Source organism: Aedes albopictus, chromosome 3 (assembly GCF_035046485.1).
Source record: "Aedes albopictus strain Foshan chromosome 3, AalbF5, whole genome shotgun sequence".
Lineage (NCBI taxonomy): Eukaryota > Metazoa > Arthropoda > Insecta > Diptera > Culicidae > Aedes > Aedes albopictus.
The window spans coordinates 56,613,459-56,634,006 of record NC_085138.1 but is presented as its reverse complement, the minus strand read 5'-3'; the positions used below and the strand labels follow the sequence as shown (position 1 = coordinate 56,634,006).

Sequence of the window (20,548 nt, the reverse complement as noted above, 5' to 3'; positions counted from 1 at the left end):
ATCTGTGCCAAATTTCATAAAAATCGATGCATTACTGTGGATGAAAAACAAACAAACGTGGTTTAAACATTTTGTACAATGATGACCAATTTTCATTCACATAACAGATGGTTTTTTACGCTACAGTTCAAAGTTCTGTGATGATAATAATGAAATTTCGTTAGCAGTTATGAAACTTATAGAGACACTTTCTTGCAAAATTTCATCAACTTTTATCCATTGGTTTGAAAGCTACTGATGTTGATAGGGGTGAGTGCTAGTGAAAAAGTTTCGTGTTTTTCGTGTGCGATATTTGCCTTTTCATAACTTTTACATTTCTCTGCCAATTTTCACGAAATTTTCACAGATGATAATTGATTATGTGTATATTATGTCTGCAAAAATTGATTATTGGTATAGTACTTCCAATTGTACAATCGAAACAATGAGAGGTGCTGACTAATTGCTATCTGAGGGACTAAAATCACGTTCAGTCCCAATATATGTTTCGACTATAAAATTGTTGATAATGCATCGATTTTTTTTTTTGAAATTTTGCCTATGCAACGAAGGTAGATTGAGAGGTTTTTGTTAAAAATTTCAGCCGTTTCCTTTCCTAAATTCAAAAGTCGCAGCGCTGGCAAGCAAAACTAGGGGCTGTACAAAATTGTTATTGTTATTGCTACAATAAAAAATACTGCTTCGAATCACATGAAATTTTGTAGGCGAAATGAACTCATCGTATGATGTTATTAGGCCAAATTTGAGCAATTTTAATATATTGTAGTAGGCCGCGTTGTCTTTAGTAAGTTTATTGTCAGAGTAAAGAATGTCCAAGTCGAAACCGAACGCATTTCAATAACTCTCCCTACAATATCTTTTGCAGATTTACTGTTGCATTTCAGTGTCCCGATTATTGTGGATACAGGCTTTAAGTTGCACAGACAAAATAATAAAATACGAAATTCTGATAACTGCTTGCGAATGTTTTTAACAATTTCTGTATTTTTTTTTTGTTTTGCAATATATAAACATTTTTAAACTTTCAAGTTCCTTTTCAACGTCTTGTACAATCACTGGTGGATCCTGTGCAGAAGGCTGCGGCTTACTTTTGAAAAGTTGTTGAAACCTGGAATTCGTAAACTCTTCTGGGATCAAATGGCATAGAAAGAGAAACCTCTTAATTTGAGCTAAATATATTGAGATTAGGTGGCGCAATCGCCTCAAAACTGAATTTTCGAGTTATAAAAAGGTGTTTTCACTTAAAATGCCATAACTTCTTCAGTTATCAACCGGTTTTCAATATTTTTTTGATGAATTTCTCACAAATCAAATTTTGAATAAACTTGTAGAACATCAAATTTTTCCAAAGTCTCGCAAACAATGAGTTTTTAAAGATTTAATAGAAACCAGTCTCGGGCTGAAAATCTCTTAATTTATTTATTTCGTCTTTTTACAGAAAAAAAAAATATCTTTAGGGTCTGATAATATTTTAACTACTTGACCAATTTAAAATCTTTGACGTGCTCTTGAAAAATGGCCCTCTCCATTTTGGAGATGGGTTGATTTAAAATTTTGGAAAACAAAAATAAAATGATCGATCGCCATTTTGACAGAATGTACGATATCAGAAAAAGAAAGATGACTTTTTTGATATTCCAAAAATTGTGCTGTTTGGGCAAGTTTTTGGATGTTTTGATGTGTTCCTTCGGGGAATTTCTCCAGCAATGCGTATGAAAACTTTTTGGACAACATATCTGGGATTGAATCGCTGCAACATTATTTGATTGTCAATGATTCCTTTGGAAATAACTTTGGTAACTTTTTCATGAATTATTTTCAGCATTGCATAGTAAATGTATCCAGTGATGCCTTTACAATTGGTTCATCAATTCCTTTGTAAATTAATTCGGAAATTTAATCGGCAATGCATTTAGAACTCCTTTATCACCCTTTTTTGATAATGCATTTGGAATCTAGATCTTGGATATTACTTACTTGCTTAGAAACTAATAGCAATTCCTTTAAAATTCCCTCCGAACTTTATTTGTTTTTTTTAGTGAATATTTTTAGAAATTCTGTCAGCAATTTCGTTGAGAATTTCTTCGGCAATCTGTTGGGAAATTCTTTGAATAATTCCTACATCGAGTTCTTTGAAAAGCCTTTTCTTAATATGTATGTATTGCCCGAATTTTCCTCAAAAATGTTAAACGAAGTATTTTTGGCAATCCCTTTGGATTTTTATTTTCGATCATGTATTTGGAAATTTCTCAGGCAACTATTTTTAGAACTTCTTTGGTTATTCCTTCTGTATATTCTTTGGAAGTTTCTTCGGCCATTTTTTTTTATTTTCGTAGACAAATGTTTCAGAAACACAAAAATTCCCAATTGAATTTTTTGAAGACATTTGCAAGAGAATTACAGACAAAAATCCCAAAAGAAATGCAAAAAGTTCGATTACCAATGAACAGCCAAATTTATTTGAGAATCAAATTGCTGAATCACCGTCCTAAAGAATGCTCTAAAAAATCGGAAATGATGTTTCCATAAAAAATAGCCTAAAAATTTATCAAAGGCATTCCAAAAAGAGTTGCCGCAGAAATATTCAAATTAATTATCCAAAGGAATTCTTCAAGAATTATGCAAACATTTCCAAAGGAACAGGCTACATAAATTCTCAAAAAAAATGCTGAAAAAAATTCCAAAACAGTTGAAGGCGCCGAAGAAATTTCAAATATTGCGCATTTAGTTCACCACTGGACTGTGCACTAAGTCCTCATAAGTACGAATACGTTAATAAAAGTGCGCGATTGCATCTAATCCAGTTGGTGTTCTCGACACACTATTTCATTGATTTGTGCTGAATAAGTGCTCTGAACACACCGAGTTGATTTGTTGCAATCTCGCATTTTCATTCATGTTTTCGCACTCTTGAAAGCTCATGCGATAGTCCATTGGTGAACAAAATGCTCTATAATATAACGAAGGGATTTCGGAAAGATTTTCCACAGACAATTCCAAGGAAATCCGGAAAGGGATTGCTGTAGAAAATTTCAAAATTAAACTATCAATATAATTGCAAAAGAAATTTTAAAATAAACTGTCTGATAACTGGAATTATCGATTGCCAATGAAATTGCTGAAGAAAATTCAAAAACAAACTAACAAAATAATTTCGGAGTGCATTTTCAAAGAAATTGCTTAAGAAATTTCCAGGGGAATTACCGTAATAACTGAAGAAGTTTCAAAAAGAATTGCCAGAAAAAAATGATAGGAATTGCCAAGAGAAATTTGCAAAAGAAATGCTAAAGAAACTTTCAAATAAGTTGCCTAAGGACCTCTCAAAGAAATTTTAAGAGGAATTCCGAAAGACATTGATAAATAAATTAAATAAAAAAATAACGTTGAAATTCTCAAAGAAATGCCGGAGGATTTCCCGAAGAAATTTTCTGAAGAAATGTACTGAGAATTAAACAGAGTCATTCCATTAGAAATTCTCAAAAATGATAAAGTTTCTGAATTGCCTAATAATATATGCAGTTTCTAAAGTAGCTACCAATTGAAGTTTCGAAACATTTTGCTTAACATATTTTCAAGAAATGTCGAGACGTATTGCTGTAGAAACTCTTAAAGCAATTGATGTAAGGTACCCAAAGGTGTAGCCGAAAAAAAAATAAAATATATTTCCAAAGGAACTCCCAAAGTCATAGCAGCTTAATTTCAAATAGAATTTACCAAAATGATTGCCGGAGGAAACTTTCAAACATATTTCCGAGAAAACTCCCAGGGGAACAACCAAAATATTATCTTAAGGAATCGGCGAAAAAATGTCGAAAAGCAATGGTGATCGTACTCGGGTTAGGTACTAAATTCCGGAGTGCTAACTTTAAACCGAGTTTTGTTTCCGATAGGGCATCTGATTTGACTGCAATTGTGTGGGAAAACTCGATCCATACGACAGTCACAGGTTCTGCCGAATCACAGTGGACGACAACACTGTAACTTTTGAGTCCCTGAAGAAGGTCCCAAACGGACAGAAACGTCGGACAAAAAAAATAACAGCGTTTTGATTTTGTGAAGACTGAGAAGCAACAAAATATCAGTTCCCAACTACAGTCAAGCACACCAACGATACAAAAAAAAATCCTGACAAAATTGCTAGAGAAAAATAATTGATGAAGAAATGCTAAAAAACTACAAAAGAAATTATCTCAAAAATAATTTTGTGTTTTTTTGAGAAAATTTGAGAATTTTTATTGTTTTTTGAATCAGTGATTGGCGCGCAGTACATATGATTGCATTCAGTCAATAGTAGTTTTGCAATAAATACACTAGTTTACAAAATAAAACGAAAGTCGTGAACTTCTGTCAACGACCAAAATTTTTGAAGCATAAGTTAGCGCTGATTTCGAAACCGTGCTTCAAAAATTTTAAAGTAGGACAGTTTTTGAATTTTAGCTCAATATTGAGTCTTTCAACTTTTTAAAATATGGAATTTACCTAAATTCAAATATCTTGCGTTTTGTTCAACCAATTTTAAATCTTTTTCCATAAATAAAAAGCTGAATACAATACCATTCGACCACCTGAATGCAGGTTTTGCGACAGATTGATGAAATTCAAGATATTGGCGAATTTTGGGGACGATCTCCTTAAAATTTAGCAAAATTTCCAAAAATATATAAAGAAATGATTTTTTTTTTCAATAAGAATAACTCAATTAAAAAATTCTTTCTCAACGTTTATTTGACATATCATATGTAGACGAGTTACATTAAAAAATTCAGCTCAATCGTATCGTTGATTACGAAGAATGAGATGTGTAAAGTGAGCGACTTTGCTTAAAAATAGAACAACAATCGATTGCTAATCGTCAACCTTGTATGGGAAGTCGAAAAAAAATCCACTCTACTGTAATTGTGTTCCTTTGCGTTTTCGAACTCAGGGCATGATTCTACACCAAAAATGATCATCAGCTTACCGAGTTCAAAAATGCTGTAAACTAGTGATATCGATCAAAAAAACAAAAACTTCTTTACACTGAAACTTCTTTTTATGCGATTGGTTGGGACTGCATAATTTAGAAAAGGCATAAAATGAAGGATATTCGTGCATAAATTAAGTAAAGGCTTTAGTGAGGGAATCTAGTTCACGAGAACAGGCCTTGCTCCAGGGCATTTGAGGTGGGGCTAAGGGGGTTTCCAGAAAGTTCCCAGAGAGCCCAAAAAAGGGAATTCCAAGGGGTTTCAAGAGAGTTTAAGTAGCCTTTAGGGGCGTTCTTTTGTTGGGATTACGGGGAATTCAAGGGCATTCCAATAGTATTGAGGGAATTTCAGAGCCGTTTCAAGGGGCTTTAAGGGCAATTCAGGGGGTCTCAGGAGTTTTAAAAGGACACTACAAGGGGTTTCTGGGGCGTTCAAGGCATTTCAAAGTCATTCAAGAGAGTTTCAGGGGATTTCAGGAACATTTTAAGGACGTTTTTATATGTTTTAGGAGCGTTTTGAAAGCTATCAGGGTCATTTCAAAAGCTTTTCAGCTGCGTTTCAGGGGGTTTCTGAAGCCTATTGAAGGTATTCCAATAGGTTTCAGATACTTCAATTGCTTATAATGATTTCAAGGACGTTTATATGGAATTACGGAGGTTTCAGGGGCGTTTAGAGGCATTTCAAATCAGGGTCATACCAGGGGTTTCAAGAACACTCTATAATCAAAGTGTATTTCAGGGGCGTTTAAGAAGTTTTTGTGATGAGGTCTCTGAAGATCATCTGAACTTCATCATATGCTTCAAAACTCCCCCTAAAACCCCCTCGGACCCCATGTAACGCACCTGAGACCCTCCGAAACCTCCTAAAATGGCATCTGTAACGCCTTTGAATCCCTCCGAAAATGCTCTGATTCCAAAAATGCCTCCAAAACCCCCAATAAAACACTCGGGCTTTCTGTAACGCACTTTAGATCCTTAGAAAATGTATCAGTAACGCCATCTGCAGTGCTTTCGAAAACGCCTCTTGACCCCCGAATATCCCTTGAGATCACCTGGTACCTCGCTGAAACCCCTTGGGACCCCCTGAAACACCCCTGCAACCTCCATTAGCTCATTCTTATAAACATCTCCACGCCGTTGCATTATTTACCGCATATTGCAAATCGCATACATGTAAAAATAAAAGCAGTAAGAATTCAATGAGACGAGATTTTGACAAATTTATGATTTTTTATCGACTTTTCGGGATGAATATCTTCTTAGGGGCAAAAAGATGCAAATGATTATACCCTTATCAGAAAGTACACCTAAAGAGCTTTCAAATAAGCAATAGTTTGTCTATCCACGATTGTCTGCCGAGGAGATGCTACCATAATGAAAAGTGTCCATACTACGATTTAACTACATTCAAATCTACTTTGACAGAAAAATCCTGCATTCTGTAGCAGTGAAATCCAACTTTAAAGTGTCACAGAGCTTCTGTAGGGTTTGAATTGAAGGTTGGTTCAAAAGGTGAATCTGGCGAAGTGAAAATTGAATGGTGATCAAGAACAATTCGGCTAGCTGCTGCTTTGGTGTGGTTGCCTCTTCATCGTTCGCAAAACGAGAAAATTTTTCAACTCGCAAGTGGACTGAAATTGAAACATGAAATTTCCCGTAGTTATTCGATTTTCAGTGCTATGGGTGCTGGTTATTGATAGTCTACATCTATTTGCTTTAATCTGATGATCCATTGGTTATTTTCCGTCTGGATATAACGCATATGACGAAGTAGATTTCTATCCTATATTAAAACAACAATATCGCATACCCTTACATCCAACATCGCAACACCGAACTGACCAGGTTCATCATCAGTGTATCACCAACACGATGTCGGTCTATTTAAGAAACCATTTTTTGCGGGTTCGTCGCCTGGGATTTCAATTTTGGCTCTTGAGAGCCCTTAGTCCGTCGGGTTGTCCGTCCACCAGTCAAAGTGGGTTGGAAGGTGCATTATCTACGAATCTCCTCTGCAGCCACACGCTGCTGGCTGTTATGCTGTTATGTAATGTTGGGACGGTTTGCAATCCATTTCTCATCACCAGAGTGGAGTGGTAGCGGAAAGGAGCCAACCCCTGCCAAGACGGGGGTCTCTATTTCCGAAGAAAATCAATTCGAAATGATGTTCTGCAGGAAAATTGAGGAGATTTCTTGGACGGCGATGACGATGTCGAATGCTTCGGACAACGACGGCGATGACCAACCAACCAACCAACCGTCGTCGGTTGGAGAAAGGGATCGACTATGGCACAAAGGGTCAATCCCATTTCATAATGAACGACGAACGGAGGGACAAGAAGTTCGGCATTGAGAGATTTCACTTTTCATCCAGCCGGGTAGGTTTCTTATGAGTGGGTGTAGGTTCGAATGCTGGTGGTGGTGAGTGTGGTGATGACGGGAATATACGGAATAGATGATGATTTGCAAATATTTGGAAGCATCGATGATGAAACCGATCTGGGGCTCAAATGGGAGAAAGATGATTGAGGAACTCGATATTAGATGAATCAAATGATTGGAAATATATCTTGAAGGTCTATTCTTCACTTAATCTAGTGTTCAAAGAAGGTGACTTTTATTCTAGATTCGATCTTGAATTTATTCTAATTAAAACTATTCTTCTTTTAAACCGATAGCTAGACACAACGGTTAAGTTAAGAAACTTTGATGACTCTTCTTGTAACTAAAATTACCGGTTCCATAATCTCATAACATCAACTTGCAATCCTTAATGTGTTGCATAAGTTATTTATCTTAATTCATCCAATTTCCAATCATACATTCGTACAAATTTCAGTCCCAATTTAATATAATCACAGTTTTCACCGCAAAAATAAAAGCCGAACACGCATCGCACAAATCACATCTCGTTTAGTATTCTACTCAGCCCGGCAGCACAATCTGCATTTCACTCTTATTCAATCCAGTCAGCCACCACCATCAGGTGAAATCAAATCCTCACGAATCGCAATCAAACCCGGTGCGCCCCGGTATCACCGAAAACGGAATAAAATATTCAAATCCAGTGCGCTTCGCGCGCGGCGAAATCCAAAATGCCAAAGAAAATATCCAAAAACTATACACCTCAACTGAACCTCACCGGCATCGGCATTCGACGGCGCAGTCACCAACAATTTGATTGGGTTGCATCGCGGCGTTCGTTGGCTCGCTGGTGGTTTGAGCCATTCATTGAGCTGCAGCAGCTGTAGTCGTCGTCGTTGTCATTCGTTCGTTGGTGACAGTCATAGAAAAACGATTTATATGCTAAGCAGATGCGGGGCTGGCTCTGTGCTGTGTTGTGGGATTGCGGTGTGTTGTGTGTTGTGTGAGGCGCCAACAGTAGTGTTACGCTAACTTTCTTCCTCTTGGGTAGGTGCTGCTGCTGCTGACATCGTCCATTAGTCAGTTCAGGCCTAATGAGCACACGAAGATCTTTTCCGTCTTTGGTGGCGTGGCGACAGATTTCTCTTCGGAGATGCGATGAGTGTTTTTCCCCATTTCCGTGTTTGAGTTGAAAAGGTTGCTATCGATTTACACATATTATAATATACATATTTTAGCAATGTCTATACAGCTGAAGTTTTTTAAGCGCGCGAAATCAGCAAGCTGGTGAATGGTTTCCAAGCGATCTATGATCTTTTTATAATGAAAACCTCGACTTTCTTGGGCATAGAGTATCATTGTGTATGCTACATGATATACGAATGTAAAATAGTTATTTGCAAGGAAAGTTCTTAGCTAAAATCTAAAATCTATGGAAATTCTAAATGGACCAATAGGCTGAAAAACAAGCTCTCAGGCACAGTTAGAATGTCTCAAACAAAAACGCACTCACCTTGATGTCAAAGTAATTTTGTTCTGAATTCTAACTAAATAACGCATAGGACATCTACGATATTCTTACCTGTAATAGAAAATAAAATAAAATCTTTAGAATGTTTGTATATAAAGCTCAATTTGCATTATTGAAGAAAGTTCTTTATGGATTCCGACGATTTTTTGGGCCGTAATTACTTATATGAGGGACCAGGACCACCTAAACTTGCAAATACTTTTTTTTTTCTAGATATTTGTGTACCGGCAGGCATGTGTTACACTTCACGAAGCCTATCCTATATGTTTAAAACAAAATAACTCCAGTTATTTAGTATATACAGGACTTCCTTCTAGATCTCCTCTGGAAGCTACTTCTTAAATTCTTTATTATTATTATTGACTTTTCATTTCATTCTATCTGGAGTTCGTTCAGAAATTCATTAGAAGTTCTCTTAAAGGAATCTTCACAGATATCTAAGGGGTTTCCTTTGGTATTCTGCCAAAAGTACGTTTTGGAATTCCTCCAGGAACTCCTTAAAAGGTATTCCCTAAGAAATTTTACTCGAGATTTCTTTAGGAATGTTTTCCAGAAATTCCTTACGAAATTCCTCAATAATACTTTTGAGATTTCTCTGGAAAATGCTTCTGGCATTCCATTTTGGGATTCGCAAGGGATTCCTCAAAGAGTGTCTTCCAGAACTCTTCCATTTGATTTCTCCAGTATTTTTTATTGATTGACAACAAGTTCAATGAGTTCATGCAGTCATTTCTCTAGAAGTCTCCTCTGGGACTCCCCAAAAAGTTCCTTCTGGGAGTCCTCCTTTTGGGGATTCCTTTTTCTGAGATTCCTTGAGGAGCTCTTTCTGGATTTCCTTTAGAAGTTCCTTCTTGGACTTCGAGAACACGACGAGGTATTCATAGAGGTAGACACCCAGAAGTCTTTCAGAGGGGACTCTTTGAGAAATTTCGGAAAGAATCTTTGGAAAAAGCTCTCAAGGAGTTCCAGGAGGCATCTCGAATGGAACATCATAAGAAATCGTAGAGAAAACTCCAGGAAGAATCCCACAAACAACTCCGTAAGAGCTCACGCGCGCGTTAAAAAGTGTGCTGATTCATGACTTGCAGGTGGGACTCTTCCAGGAGACTCTGCCAGAGTTCTGCAGAGATTCTTTTAGAAATTTCTCAATGAAATCCTTCTGAGATTCTTCCAGTAGTTCTTTCAGGGTTTCTTCAAAAACTATTTGAGGATCTCAGATGCAAATGAATATAAGTTACCATTAATTCCACGATTCCTTCACGGATTCCTCTCAGATTTTCTGCTACTTTTCCTTCGGTTACTTTTGAAATGTCATCAGAAGTTTTTTCCAGGGTTCCCAGAAGAGCTTCCTGGAGGAACCTAATCCCAGAAAGAACTATTGAAAGATACCCAAAAAGAACTCTTGAAATAATTGCCTAAGAAAATGCTAGAAGATTTCAGAAATGCCTGTAAGAATTCAATATGAATGGAGTATTTCCATAAGGACTTTCAAAAAATCTCCTGCAGGAATGCCGAAATAAACTCCTGCAGAATTTCCAAGAACATCTCAGATACAAAATGTCCTCCCGAAAAAAAATCCAAAAGGGGCTACAAGAATCCTGTAGGAATCCCAGAAGAAGTTCCCAGAGAAATCTCAGTAAAAGTTTTAGGAGGAATCTCTGAAGCAGTTATCGAAGGAATCCCGAAAGGAGTAGGACTTTCCGAAGGGTTCCCGGGAGTAGTTCCCGAAGGAATTCTAACAGAAGAATTCCGCACAGTGACACTGGGGGGCAATTTCTGGAGAAATTGCTTTAAGAAAAGAAAAATACGCTGACACCATCTTCAGCCAGAGGCTGTACAGTCTGAATGAAACTTAACACTAGACAGTGCCTGGAGGAATCCCGTAAAGATTTTCTGGGTGAATCTCAGAAAGAATTCCTGGAAAAGTTTGGGATGGAATTCCTGAAAGAATTCCAGTATGAATTCCTAAACGAATTTCGGAATGATTTACATGAGGGACCCCGGAAGGAACGCCTTCGGAAGAAACTTTTAAAGAAATCCTGTAAGGAACTTCTGCAGAACTTCCGTTATAAATTCCGGTTGATTTTCCTAACAGGAATCACAAGAAACTTCTCGCATGATTTAAGCAAAAAAGAAAAAAAACTGGAGAAAACACTGAAGGAATATTTGTAGGAATCTGTGAAGAAACCTGTGAGGGAATTCAAGAAGAAACTGTTGAATCGAATTCAACAGAAACTCCTTGTTAACCTCATAAAAAATCAGGAGATTTCCTCTCATTTCGATTTCATTATGACGATAAACTCATTTATCGATAAACATGATGGCTCAGAATTAGCAATACTGGAATGCATACGGAATGATTGAAGATAATAGGCACAAATTATGGTCTAAATCAAAGATGCCAGATTTACAGATTTGTCTGTATTATACAGATTTTCAACCTTCTATACAGACAAGATACAGAATACAGAAAAAAAAGACACTACCTACATCGTCTTCAGCCAGAGGCTGCACAGACTGAACATTACACATGCACGAGACAACGGACAACACACATATAACACCCAGTGGCCCAATGGAGAATTTTCCGTTCGACGAAAAGTTTTCCCCGACTGGAGCGGGAATCGAACCCGCACTCCGAGGCTTACGAAACGCCTAGACGACTGACGCCGCTAACCGCACGGCCACGAAGCCCACGAACACAGATTTTTTAAATTTGATGTCTCCAAGAAGCATTTAGTATTGATACAGATTTTTGATAAAATAATTTGGCATCTCTGGTCTAAAAGTCAAATTGAGCGGAAAAATTGCGAACATCCACGGGCGATCAATCAAGCTCAAGATCAAGCGTAAGAGATAAATGATCAAAAATAATATCAAAACCCATGTGCATTTGTGGAATCGAGTTCGGATCTGCATCTCCAGGGCACCTAGATGGACAAGTAGCTCCGTAGCTTGGAGGAAGGAAACGCCCGTCTAGCGAATTAGGAGTCTTGGGTTCGATTCCCATTGGAGCACGTGGAATTCTTTTCACAATTCAAATCTCAATTTGTTCATCAAACACGTGTTTCTGTTGTGTGCATGAATGTCAAAGCATTTTATATTGTAAATTTCACTTGGCTTGGTTAGCCTAAAATTCCTTAAAATCAAGAAATTGACATCAAAAATCAGTGTGGAGAAGAAACAAGACCATTCTGATATCTTCGAGTATCTGAGCTTGATAATATCAAACCAGGGGTCTCCAGTTAGTCTAGTGGTTAAGGCTATGGATCGCCAAACCGGAGACGGCGGGTTCGATTCCCGTTGCGGTCGGGAAATTTTTCTCGACTCCCTGGGCATAGTGTATCATTGTACTTGCCTCACAATATACAAATTCATGCAATGGCAGGCAAAGAAAGCCCTTCAATTAATAACTGTGGAAGTGCTCAAAGAACACTAAGTTGAAGTGAGGCAGGCCAAGTCCCAGTGAGGACGTCGAGCCATAAATAAGAAGAAGAATATCAAACTAATATCGAAATGTGATTTGACAGATTGGCAGCGAATAAAAAAGACAACCAGAACAGAACCCCCGTACTGTGGCATTGATCCCTGGATTGGTCCAGACATCTTTCATATGGCTCATTGCTGGAAATTGAAGGGAAGGGTGTTTCCGAATGAGTGTGTGTTTTTCTGGCAAAAAACAGTTGTGCAATAAATTTGCCTTCTGAAAGTTGATTGATTGCGGAATATGGAGAATTGATCTGGAAAGAAAGATCTACAGGTTTGGCACACCGTACACAATGTTACAAATATTTTCAAGAAGTCTAACGTTTAATATTGAACTCTATAAATAATAAAAAAAAATATAACAATTATCAAGGAAGTAACTATGAGTAATCCATCTGAATTCTGCTCCTGATCTTGATAGGAGCTCCATAAGAACATCTAAAACTCCCCTCTAGATTCTATCTAATAGATCTAATAGTGACAAATCATGCTATAAATTTGTTTACTGTTTCAATGGCAATGCCACGAATTCATCAACTAAGGGGCTGTCCATTAATTACGTAAGGGTTTTTAGGGGGAGGGGGGGTTTGAGAAATCTTACGCGCCATACAATTTTTTTTTGGGTTCTCATACAAAATATCTTACAAGGGGGGGAGGGGTGTCGGAAAATCTCAAAAAATCCTTTACGTAATTAATGGGCAGCCCCTAATGTGTTGTATGTGCAGTTTACGATCGAAAGTATATGAAAAGAATTAGAATTAGTGAGGATAAATAAAATAAATTCTTATTTTATTCACAAACAGAACGATAGAATACAGGCAACAATTTGCATTGAGCATTTTATTTCTTCACAAATCTTTCGACGTAACACTTTCATTTATTTTCTCCTTAAATATGTTCATATTCATTCCATAGGTCAAGTTCTCATCTTTTACGCACTGTGCTACTAAACCACTTGCCATTTACCGTTTCAACGGAGATCGAGTACTTGGGATTCCAAATTCGTCTGGACAAACATTCCGGCTCAACCGCAAAATTTGACAATCGAACTAACATGGCTGAGAAATTTGCATCAGGTATAAGTAAAGTACCCTTACCTCACAATTTGAAATATTGTTATGCAAAACATTACATTTCTGCATGACTTTGACATTTGCATTTTCAGTACCTACTGTTAATCATCTCTGATATACGTGCATGAAATTGGCAGCTTATTATTCAACGGAATAATGAAAAAAGTTTGAACGCTAGGTATGAAAAAGTTCAGTAGTACGGCAACCCCAGAAGCATTCTAACTACTACTGTGGCTTCCGTCTATACCAGTGGTGCTCAGGCTGGAGGATACTGCGGGCCAAATTTGCAATTCGGGATCGACCTGCGGGCCGCATAAAACATCGATGCACAAAAATAACAAAAAGAACAATTCTAAAGCATATTTATTAAAAATATTAACTGTGGAGCGGAGCTGGTGTGATGGTTAGAACACTTGACTATCATGCCGAGGACCTGGGATCGAATCCCACTCCCGACAAACTCACTAAAATGTGAGTTCTTCCTTCGGAAAGGAAGTAAAGCGTGGGTCCCGAGATGAACTAGCCTAGGGCTAAAAATCTCGTTAATACAGATAAAAAAAATCTGAACTGTTCAATTTAGATTCATAAGCTTGGTTGAGAAAAACGTTTGAGCTTTAAATTGAAATTTAAACAAACAATTCAGAAGTTGCCCCTAGAATTGCCTTGAAGCCACTTCAAGTACTTTTAAAGCAGCTTTTACAAGAATTTCTTTTGAATCGCTCCAAAAAGGATTGCTGGATTTTCTCCTGAAATTTCTTGTGTAGTTGCTCCAGCAGTCTCTTCTAATGTTGATGCAATACTTCATCATTAAATTTCTTCAAAAATTAGATTTTTAACAATTGTTTTCGGAAGTTTCTTCAACATTCATTATCTTCTAAAGTTGCTGCATAAGTTGCTTCAAATTTATTGTTCAAATTTTCCTCAGGTGTTCTAGGCATCTTTTGTGTCTTGATGCAGTTGGTTCTGGAATCTTGTTTGTAGTTACTCCTGAAAATTCTCTTTTTGTTTCTCGAGGAATTTATTCTAAAGTTGTTTAAGAAATTTCTGTTAGAGTGGCACCAATACATTTTTCTAGGATGCTCCTATAATTTCCATGCAGTATCGCCACAACTTTCTCATTGAGTTTCTCCATATATTCTCATTGAGTTTCTCCATATATTTCACTTAGAGTTGCTTGAAATTTTTCTCCTGGAGTTTCTCCAAAAATGTATCCAAAAGTTTCTCCAAAAGGGCACAGGAGACGCTTTATGAATCTCAGCTGATTTTTTTTTCTTTAAGCTCGTGCAGGAATTCGCTTGGACAATTCAAATTGGATTCGTAAGTTTTGTTTCGAAAAATGTGTGAGTCTTATAATAGAAATTAAAACAAACAGTGAAAATGAAACAATATTGACAACCAAGTTGAGATTTGTTGAGAATTTTGTCAAAAACTTCGTGCTTTGTGTTTGTATGTTCTTCGGAAAGGCGAAATGTGAAATATTTGCTCAGCGTTGCATTGACTGCACTTAAAAACTGCAACTAATTTTTAAATGATTCAAGATTACATTTTTAACAAATTTTTATTTGATTCGTACCACTTATAAATAACTATTCATAAGCTGAACTGACTTAGCTGAAATACCGAAATATTTCGGAGTTGCGATTTCGAATCTTACCAGAACGGATTGTTCTTTTTGTTTATTTATCATTTAATTTGTGTTCAACACTGTGAAATTGATCAGCATTTTTTTTTTTGTTTGATTTCTTAATGAATTTAACGAGTTATTTCAAATAATCGTTCAAAAATTTCGATTCGTCTTAAAGTACTCCGCGGGCCGCATCTTAAGGCTTGGAGGGCCGCATGCGGCCCGCGGGCGGGAGGATGAGCACCACTGGTCTATACTGTCACCTATTACCACCTATTCCTGTTATACGGCAGTTGTATAGTAGGATTCCCAGAGTTTAAGAGACTGCGCCTAATTGGGGGTATGAGCGAATATCTCAGGCGTATTACAAGATAACACCATACTAAAAATGCGTTTGGTTACTCAAATTGATAGACCCCCCGTTAGTTTGAGCCACAACAATTTTTGCAGACCCCTCGATTTTGGTCAAATGGTGGCTCAATTGAACCGTTATAACTCAAAAGTTTCTCCAAAAACCACCTCAAAACGAACTGTTGTTGAAAAGAGGAAAGATAGAGCTACTTTTTAAAATAATAAAAAGTTTGGACGGCCATATTGATTTTGGCCGCCATCTTGGAATTTAATACTAACACATTTTTTTCACCATGAGGGCAACCACCGATTTTCAAAATTTTTGCATCAATTGAAAGCTGAGACATTTATACATAACATATAAAAAAATTAGAGATGTATTTTTCTTCTTTCAAAATTCTGCCATTTTGTAAATCATGCCACTTTTGCGCACTGGGCCCGATGCCGGCCGTTTACATAAATGCAACGATAATTCACAGTGTTTACGAACACGAATTTAAATTCTGAGTCCACTAATGGAAAGCTGAAGGTTTAAGCTTTTCAAAACGCTATAAAAGTTATGAAAACAATGCCCGCATCATTGAGAAACAGTCAAAAACGGAAACGAACCTCCGATTTGGCCAAATTTTGCGGCAGGCACCTTTGTGTATACATGCAGGCGTAAACTCGGATGCTGTTGCATGTCGTTGCCGGTGCGCATGGAAATGTATGGAGAAAACGTGGCTTAATTATCAAAACTGCAGATAACTTTTGATAGGAAAAAAGGCATCTCTAATTTTTTGATATGTTATGTATAAATGTCTCAGCTTTCAATTGATGTAAAAATTTTGGAAATCGGTGGTTGCCCTCATGGTGAAAAAAAAAATGTTTTGGTATAAAAATCCAAGATGGCGGCCAAAATCAATATGGCCGACCCAACTTTTTATTAATGTAAAAAGTAGCTCTTTCTTTCCTCTTTTCAACAACAATTCGTTTTGAGGTGCTTTTTGAACAAGTTTTCGAGTTATAACGTTTTAAATGAGCCACCATTTGACCGAAATCGTGGGGTCTGCAAAAATGGTTGTAGCTCTAACTAACGGGGGGTCCATCAATTTGAGTAACCAAACGCATTTTTCTTACTTTTTAGCGAGGGCTTTCAGAAAATCGCCACCTTAAACATTTTTGAAGACAAGGTGTAAATAGTGGGCCGGTCTCAGCGAGAATAACCCATATGAAAAATCTGTAAAATTCATTAGGAAAAACTGAATGCAACTGACTCTAGTAACCCAAAAGACAGTTTTTCCTTAAAAGAAAGCCAAAAGATCTGTATAAAACTGATTAATTTACATATTTCCCTTTCGTGACGAACCAGCACATTTGTGCTGTTGGGCAATAACAGTTTTACATATTTTTTTTCATCTGTTTAGCCTTTATTTTATGTGATGTAAACTGTTGAGATAATTGAGCCATTACTTATACTTGTATGTGCGTAAATTATCTTTTGTTTACATTGCATGTGAGATTTACCATAGCAAGTTAAACAAAAAGTGGACAAACATCGTTAAACATGAAAAAGTTTTATCTGTCTTATATTTTTTTTATTTCCGATATATCTAGCTAGCCCAAACTAGAAATCAAAAGATAAAGAGTAGTTCTTCCAAACGAGGGACAGGAAATATAAGAGTAATGGAGAGCTAATAAAGTTGAGCAATTTGTATGGAGATTTCACTTTATGCGCTTAAGAAATTCCAGCATTATTTTACGATAAATTTCAGCAGAAATTCCTAAAGAATCCCCGAACAAATCCCAGGAAAATCCCTTTGATTAGCTCCTGGGTAAATCCACGGAGTTATTCAAGAAGATATTACTGGAGAAATCCCTACATTTTTTTGGAAATATCCCTTGAGAAGTTTCTATTGAAATGTCTGGAAAAAATTAAAACAAAAATAGTTAAAATGAAAATCAACAAGAGTTCCAGCAGGAGTACCTTAGATTAGACCCCAGCAGAGGCAGACCCAGAGGCTCATTTTGGCGCAGCATCAATAATAAAATAAAGCATGTCAATAGTAATTTTACCTAGCCACAGGTCAAGGCGATGGCTGGCAATCGTCCAGGATGGAGATCTTTCAATTCGGTCCTCTGCACCACCGTGGGTGCTTAGGACTAAAAGTAAGTAAGTTCCTGAAGCAATCCCAAGAAAAACACTGGAAATCGCAGGAGAAATTCTTGGAACAACTCTTAGAGAAATATTTGTGTGGTGAAATATATAGAAATCCCCGGAATAATTCCAGAAGAAACACCAGCCAGAAACTCTATGAAGATACCAGCAGAGATTCCTGGAGAAATCGCATCAAAAATTTCCCACCACTAATTGCTGAAATTTTTTCAATGGAAACTCTTTGAGAATGAACTTATGGTGGAATCTTGACAACGGGAGATATTCCTGAAGGAAACTTGGAAGAATCCCGGCAGCAACTTTCGAAGAAATCATAGCAGTAAGTCTACCGAATAAATCTCAGCATAAACTACTATAACATTTCTAGTAAGTAATACTGTAAGCTGAAAATGTATTGTAAATCCCTTATACGACTCCGCAAGTTACAATTCACATGTCTGTGGCTTAATTGATGAGCTACTGCAGTTATTTACGAACAATTATTAATGGACTTTGTTGAAAAATGTTTGCAAGTTTCGTGGCTGAATTTTCGACTGAATCATACTTTTCTAAGAAAATTGAAGAGATTCTATTGAAATTTCTGGAGGATTTTTGACGGGAATCGTGAAATGGTTTCTAATGGACTTTAGAAGTTTTTATATGAGTTTTTGGAAATCTTTATGAACATAAGTGCTACTAATTTCCATGGCACAATAAAAAAGATCACAAAGAATATTGTATAAAATTTTATAAATAGTGCCGTTGGAGCAAATCGTTACATTATTTCCACTAATTTCTGAAATCTCATAATGTTTCCTGAAGTTTTATCGAAAATGTCGATGGTCTCCATAAATCCCATCAAAGACTACCTCTGCAAAAAACATCTCCAAAACGGTTAACTGCCATTTCGAATGCATAGGTCGCTTCCGCAGTATCTTTATCGAATGAGCGAAACAAATCGTCAAACATAGTGTCATGTTGAGTCCACAATAGATAATGACTTTTCTTCTTGCCCCTGGATGGGTTTTCCCAGTATTTCGGTTTTCATATTCGGGTAAAGGACTTTTCATCTTCTATTCGGGGTTACGTCTCAAATGTAACAGAACCTACTTTACAGCACAGGGTTCTATGAGTAATTTCACAGTTCATAAGTGAGAGCTTTATATCCATGGAAGGCCACTCTTTTCATTAAATCGTACACGATAAATCATGTTTTAATTTCATCCATTCTTTCACTAATCAACTTCAGTACATGTCACGTAGAAATAAATGAACTGTATCTATGGAGATTCCACACAATGTTCTGAAATCTACAGTCCTTTCGTTCGCAAACAATATTGTCCATACTTTGACGCCCCTGCACAATTCCACACGAAAAATTCAGATCGTTAAATAGCAATAAATTTCACACTTCGAAGCACAACTAACATCACTTTCTTCAGTCAGAAAAAAACTCACAGTTCTATCGGTCTTTATCACACCCCATGTCACCACTCTCTCACCCACCCAAATCACAGATTGCCAGCCTTCGCAGAATCGTTTACCGGAAATAAGCAAACAATCCACACCCCCGGCACACATTTTCCTCCGAATACTTTTTCACTTACCATTTCGATTTGCAAAATTTATCCTTGCGACGAGTGTCTCCTTTTTCTCTTGTATCTCCGAGCCTCCTTCTCCAACGGTGCGCGGGAAATCCTCAGCCGCCCTAATGTATATGCTCTTTCACTTTACTCGCACACTTTTCCGATAAATTCTCGCTTGTTCAAAATCCCACTTCGAGGTTTGGTTGGGTTCCCTTCGGGATCCGTGGGAATCGTTAAAGGCACTTTCACACAATCCCACAATCGTCGTTTTCTTCGTTCTGCCGCCTATGCTCGACTCAAGAGCCCAAGCAAAAACAACAACAGGTAATCGTTTTAAATTCCACCGATCCTTTCTACTTTTTCACGGATTTCGTATTCCATGCACGCACCGATTCCACTTTATATCCTTGGGTCTTCTTCCTGTTCGGAAGGATTTCCACGCTTTTTTTTCCTAGTTCACCACCAACCAGCTTGTTCACAGGTACCAGAATGCCGTCGAACCGAGAGAACCGGCTTTCACCGAAAAGCGACCGAGCAATCGAAAAAAATAAAAAAAGAACGAAATGACACTTCCAAAAGTGAAACGCGCTATCCGAAAACCACCTGACGGGTTCGACGTTAATTTGCTAAATGCCTTCAAAATTTAACCCGCACAACGCTATTATACAGATCAAGTTTGGGATCTTTCCCGTCGACGATCCGCAGAGAGACAAAAACCCACCAGCCAGCCGCAGAAGAAACAGAAGCCCTCGTCTGACGGCGAGGTGACCGGACCACAGAGAGAGGATCCCACTCCGCCGAAACTTTGCTGGGTGCGCACACACGGTTGAAAGGGTTCGTCGCTTGGTGCTACATCAGCCGCGCACGCGGGAATTTGAGCACCAACGAGAGTGAGAGTGAAATGTGCCTGCGCATCGAAAAACGTGATCAGCATCCGCGTGCGCTTCCACAACAGCAGGCGCGCAGGGTGTTCATTCCGTATGGGATCGTCGGCGCGACGCCGTGCCGTTGCCATCGTCGTCGCGTCGGAGAGTTGAAGTGGTGAAAAAGCAACGAACTCACCACCGCTGCGCACGGAAGAGAAGTTCATCCGAGAGCGTCGCAACGTGCGTCGCGTCGCCGCCAGTGATCGCACGTGAGATGGCCGGTCGGTAATAAAACGGCGCGGACCATCGGAGCTCTCGGAATGACCTGTAGGCGGTGCATGAAAGCACTTAATTAGGATTAAATTAACCCGCGACTCTGCGAGAACATAAAATGCGCTCGAACCGAGTGGCGCGACGTTCGCCGGAGAGTTGCCGACTTGTTATGGTGGTTATGTAACGGAGGAGACCGATTGAATGTCATGCGGAGCACATCCGGGTGGGTGTTCTTTTTGGAGGAATGCTTGAGTTGAAGTATGTAGTTCGGTTGCTAACAGGAAATTGGTCGATGTT

The 20,548-nt window shown here is 37.9% G+C and overlaps 1 protein-coding gene across 1 annotated transcript in view; it reads right to left on the bottom strand.

Moving 5' to 3' along the window:
• LOC109411339 (uncharacterized) overlaps nucleotides 1-19,910 on the bottom strand; it is a 195,654-nt gene extending 175,744 nt beyond the window's left edge. The window contains exon 1 of the mRNA XM_062856543.1: nucleotides 19,134-19,910. Within this exon, the coding sequence (XP_062712527.1) occupies nucleotides 19,134-19,136 (3 nt within the window). The 5' untranslated portion in view covers nucleotides 19,137-19,910. The remainder of the gene's footprint in view (nucleotides 1-19,133) is intronic.
• Between the last annotated feature and the right edge of the window lie 638 nt (nucleotides 19,911-20,548).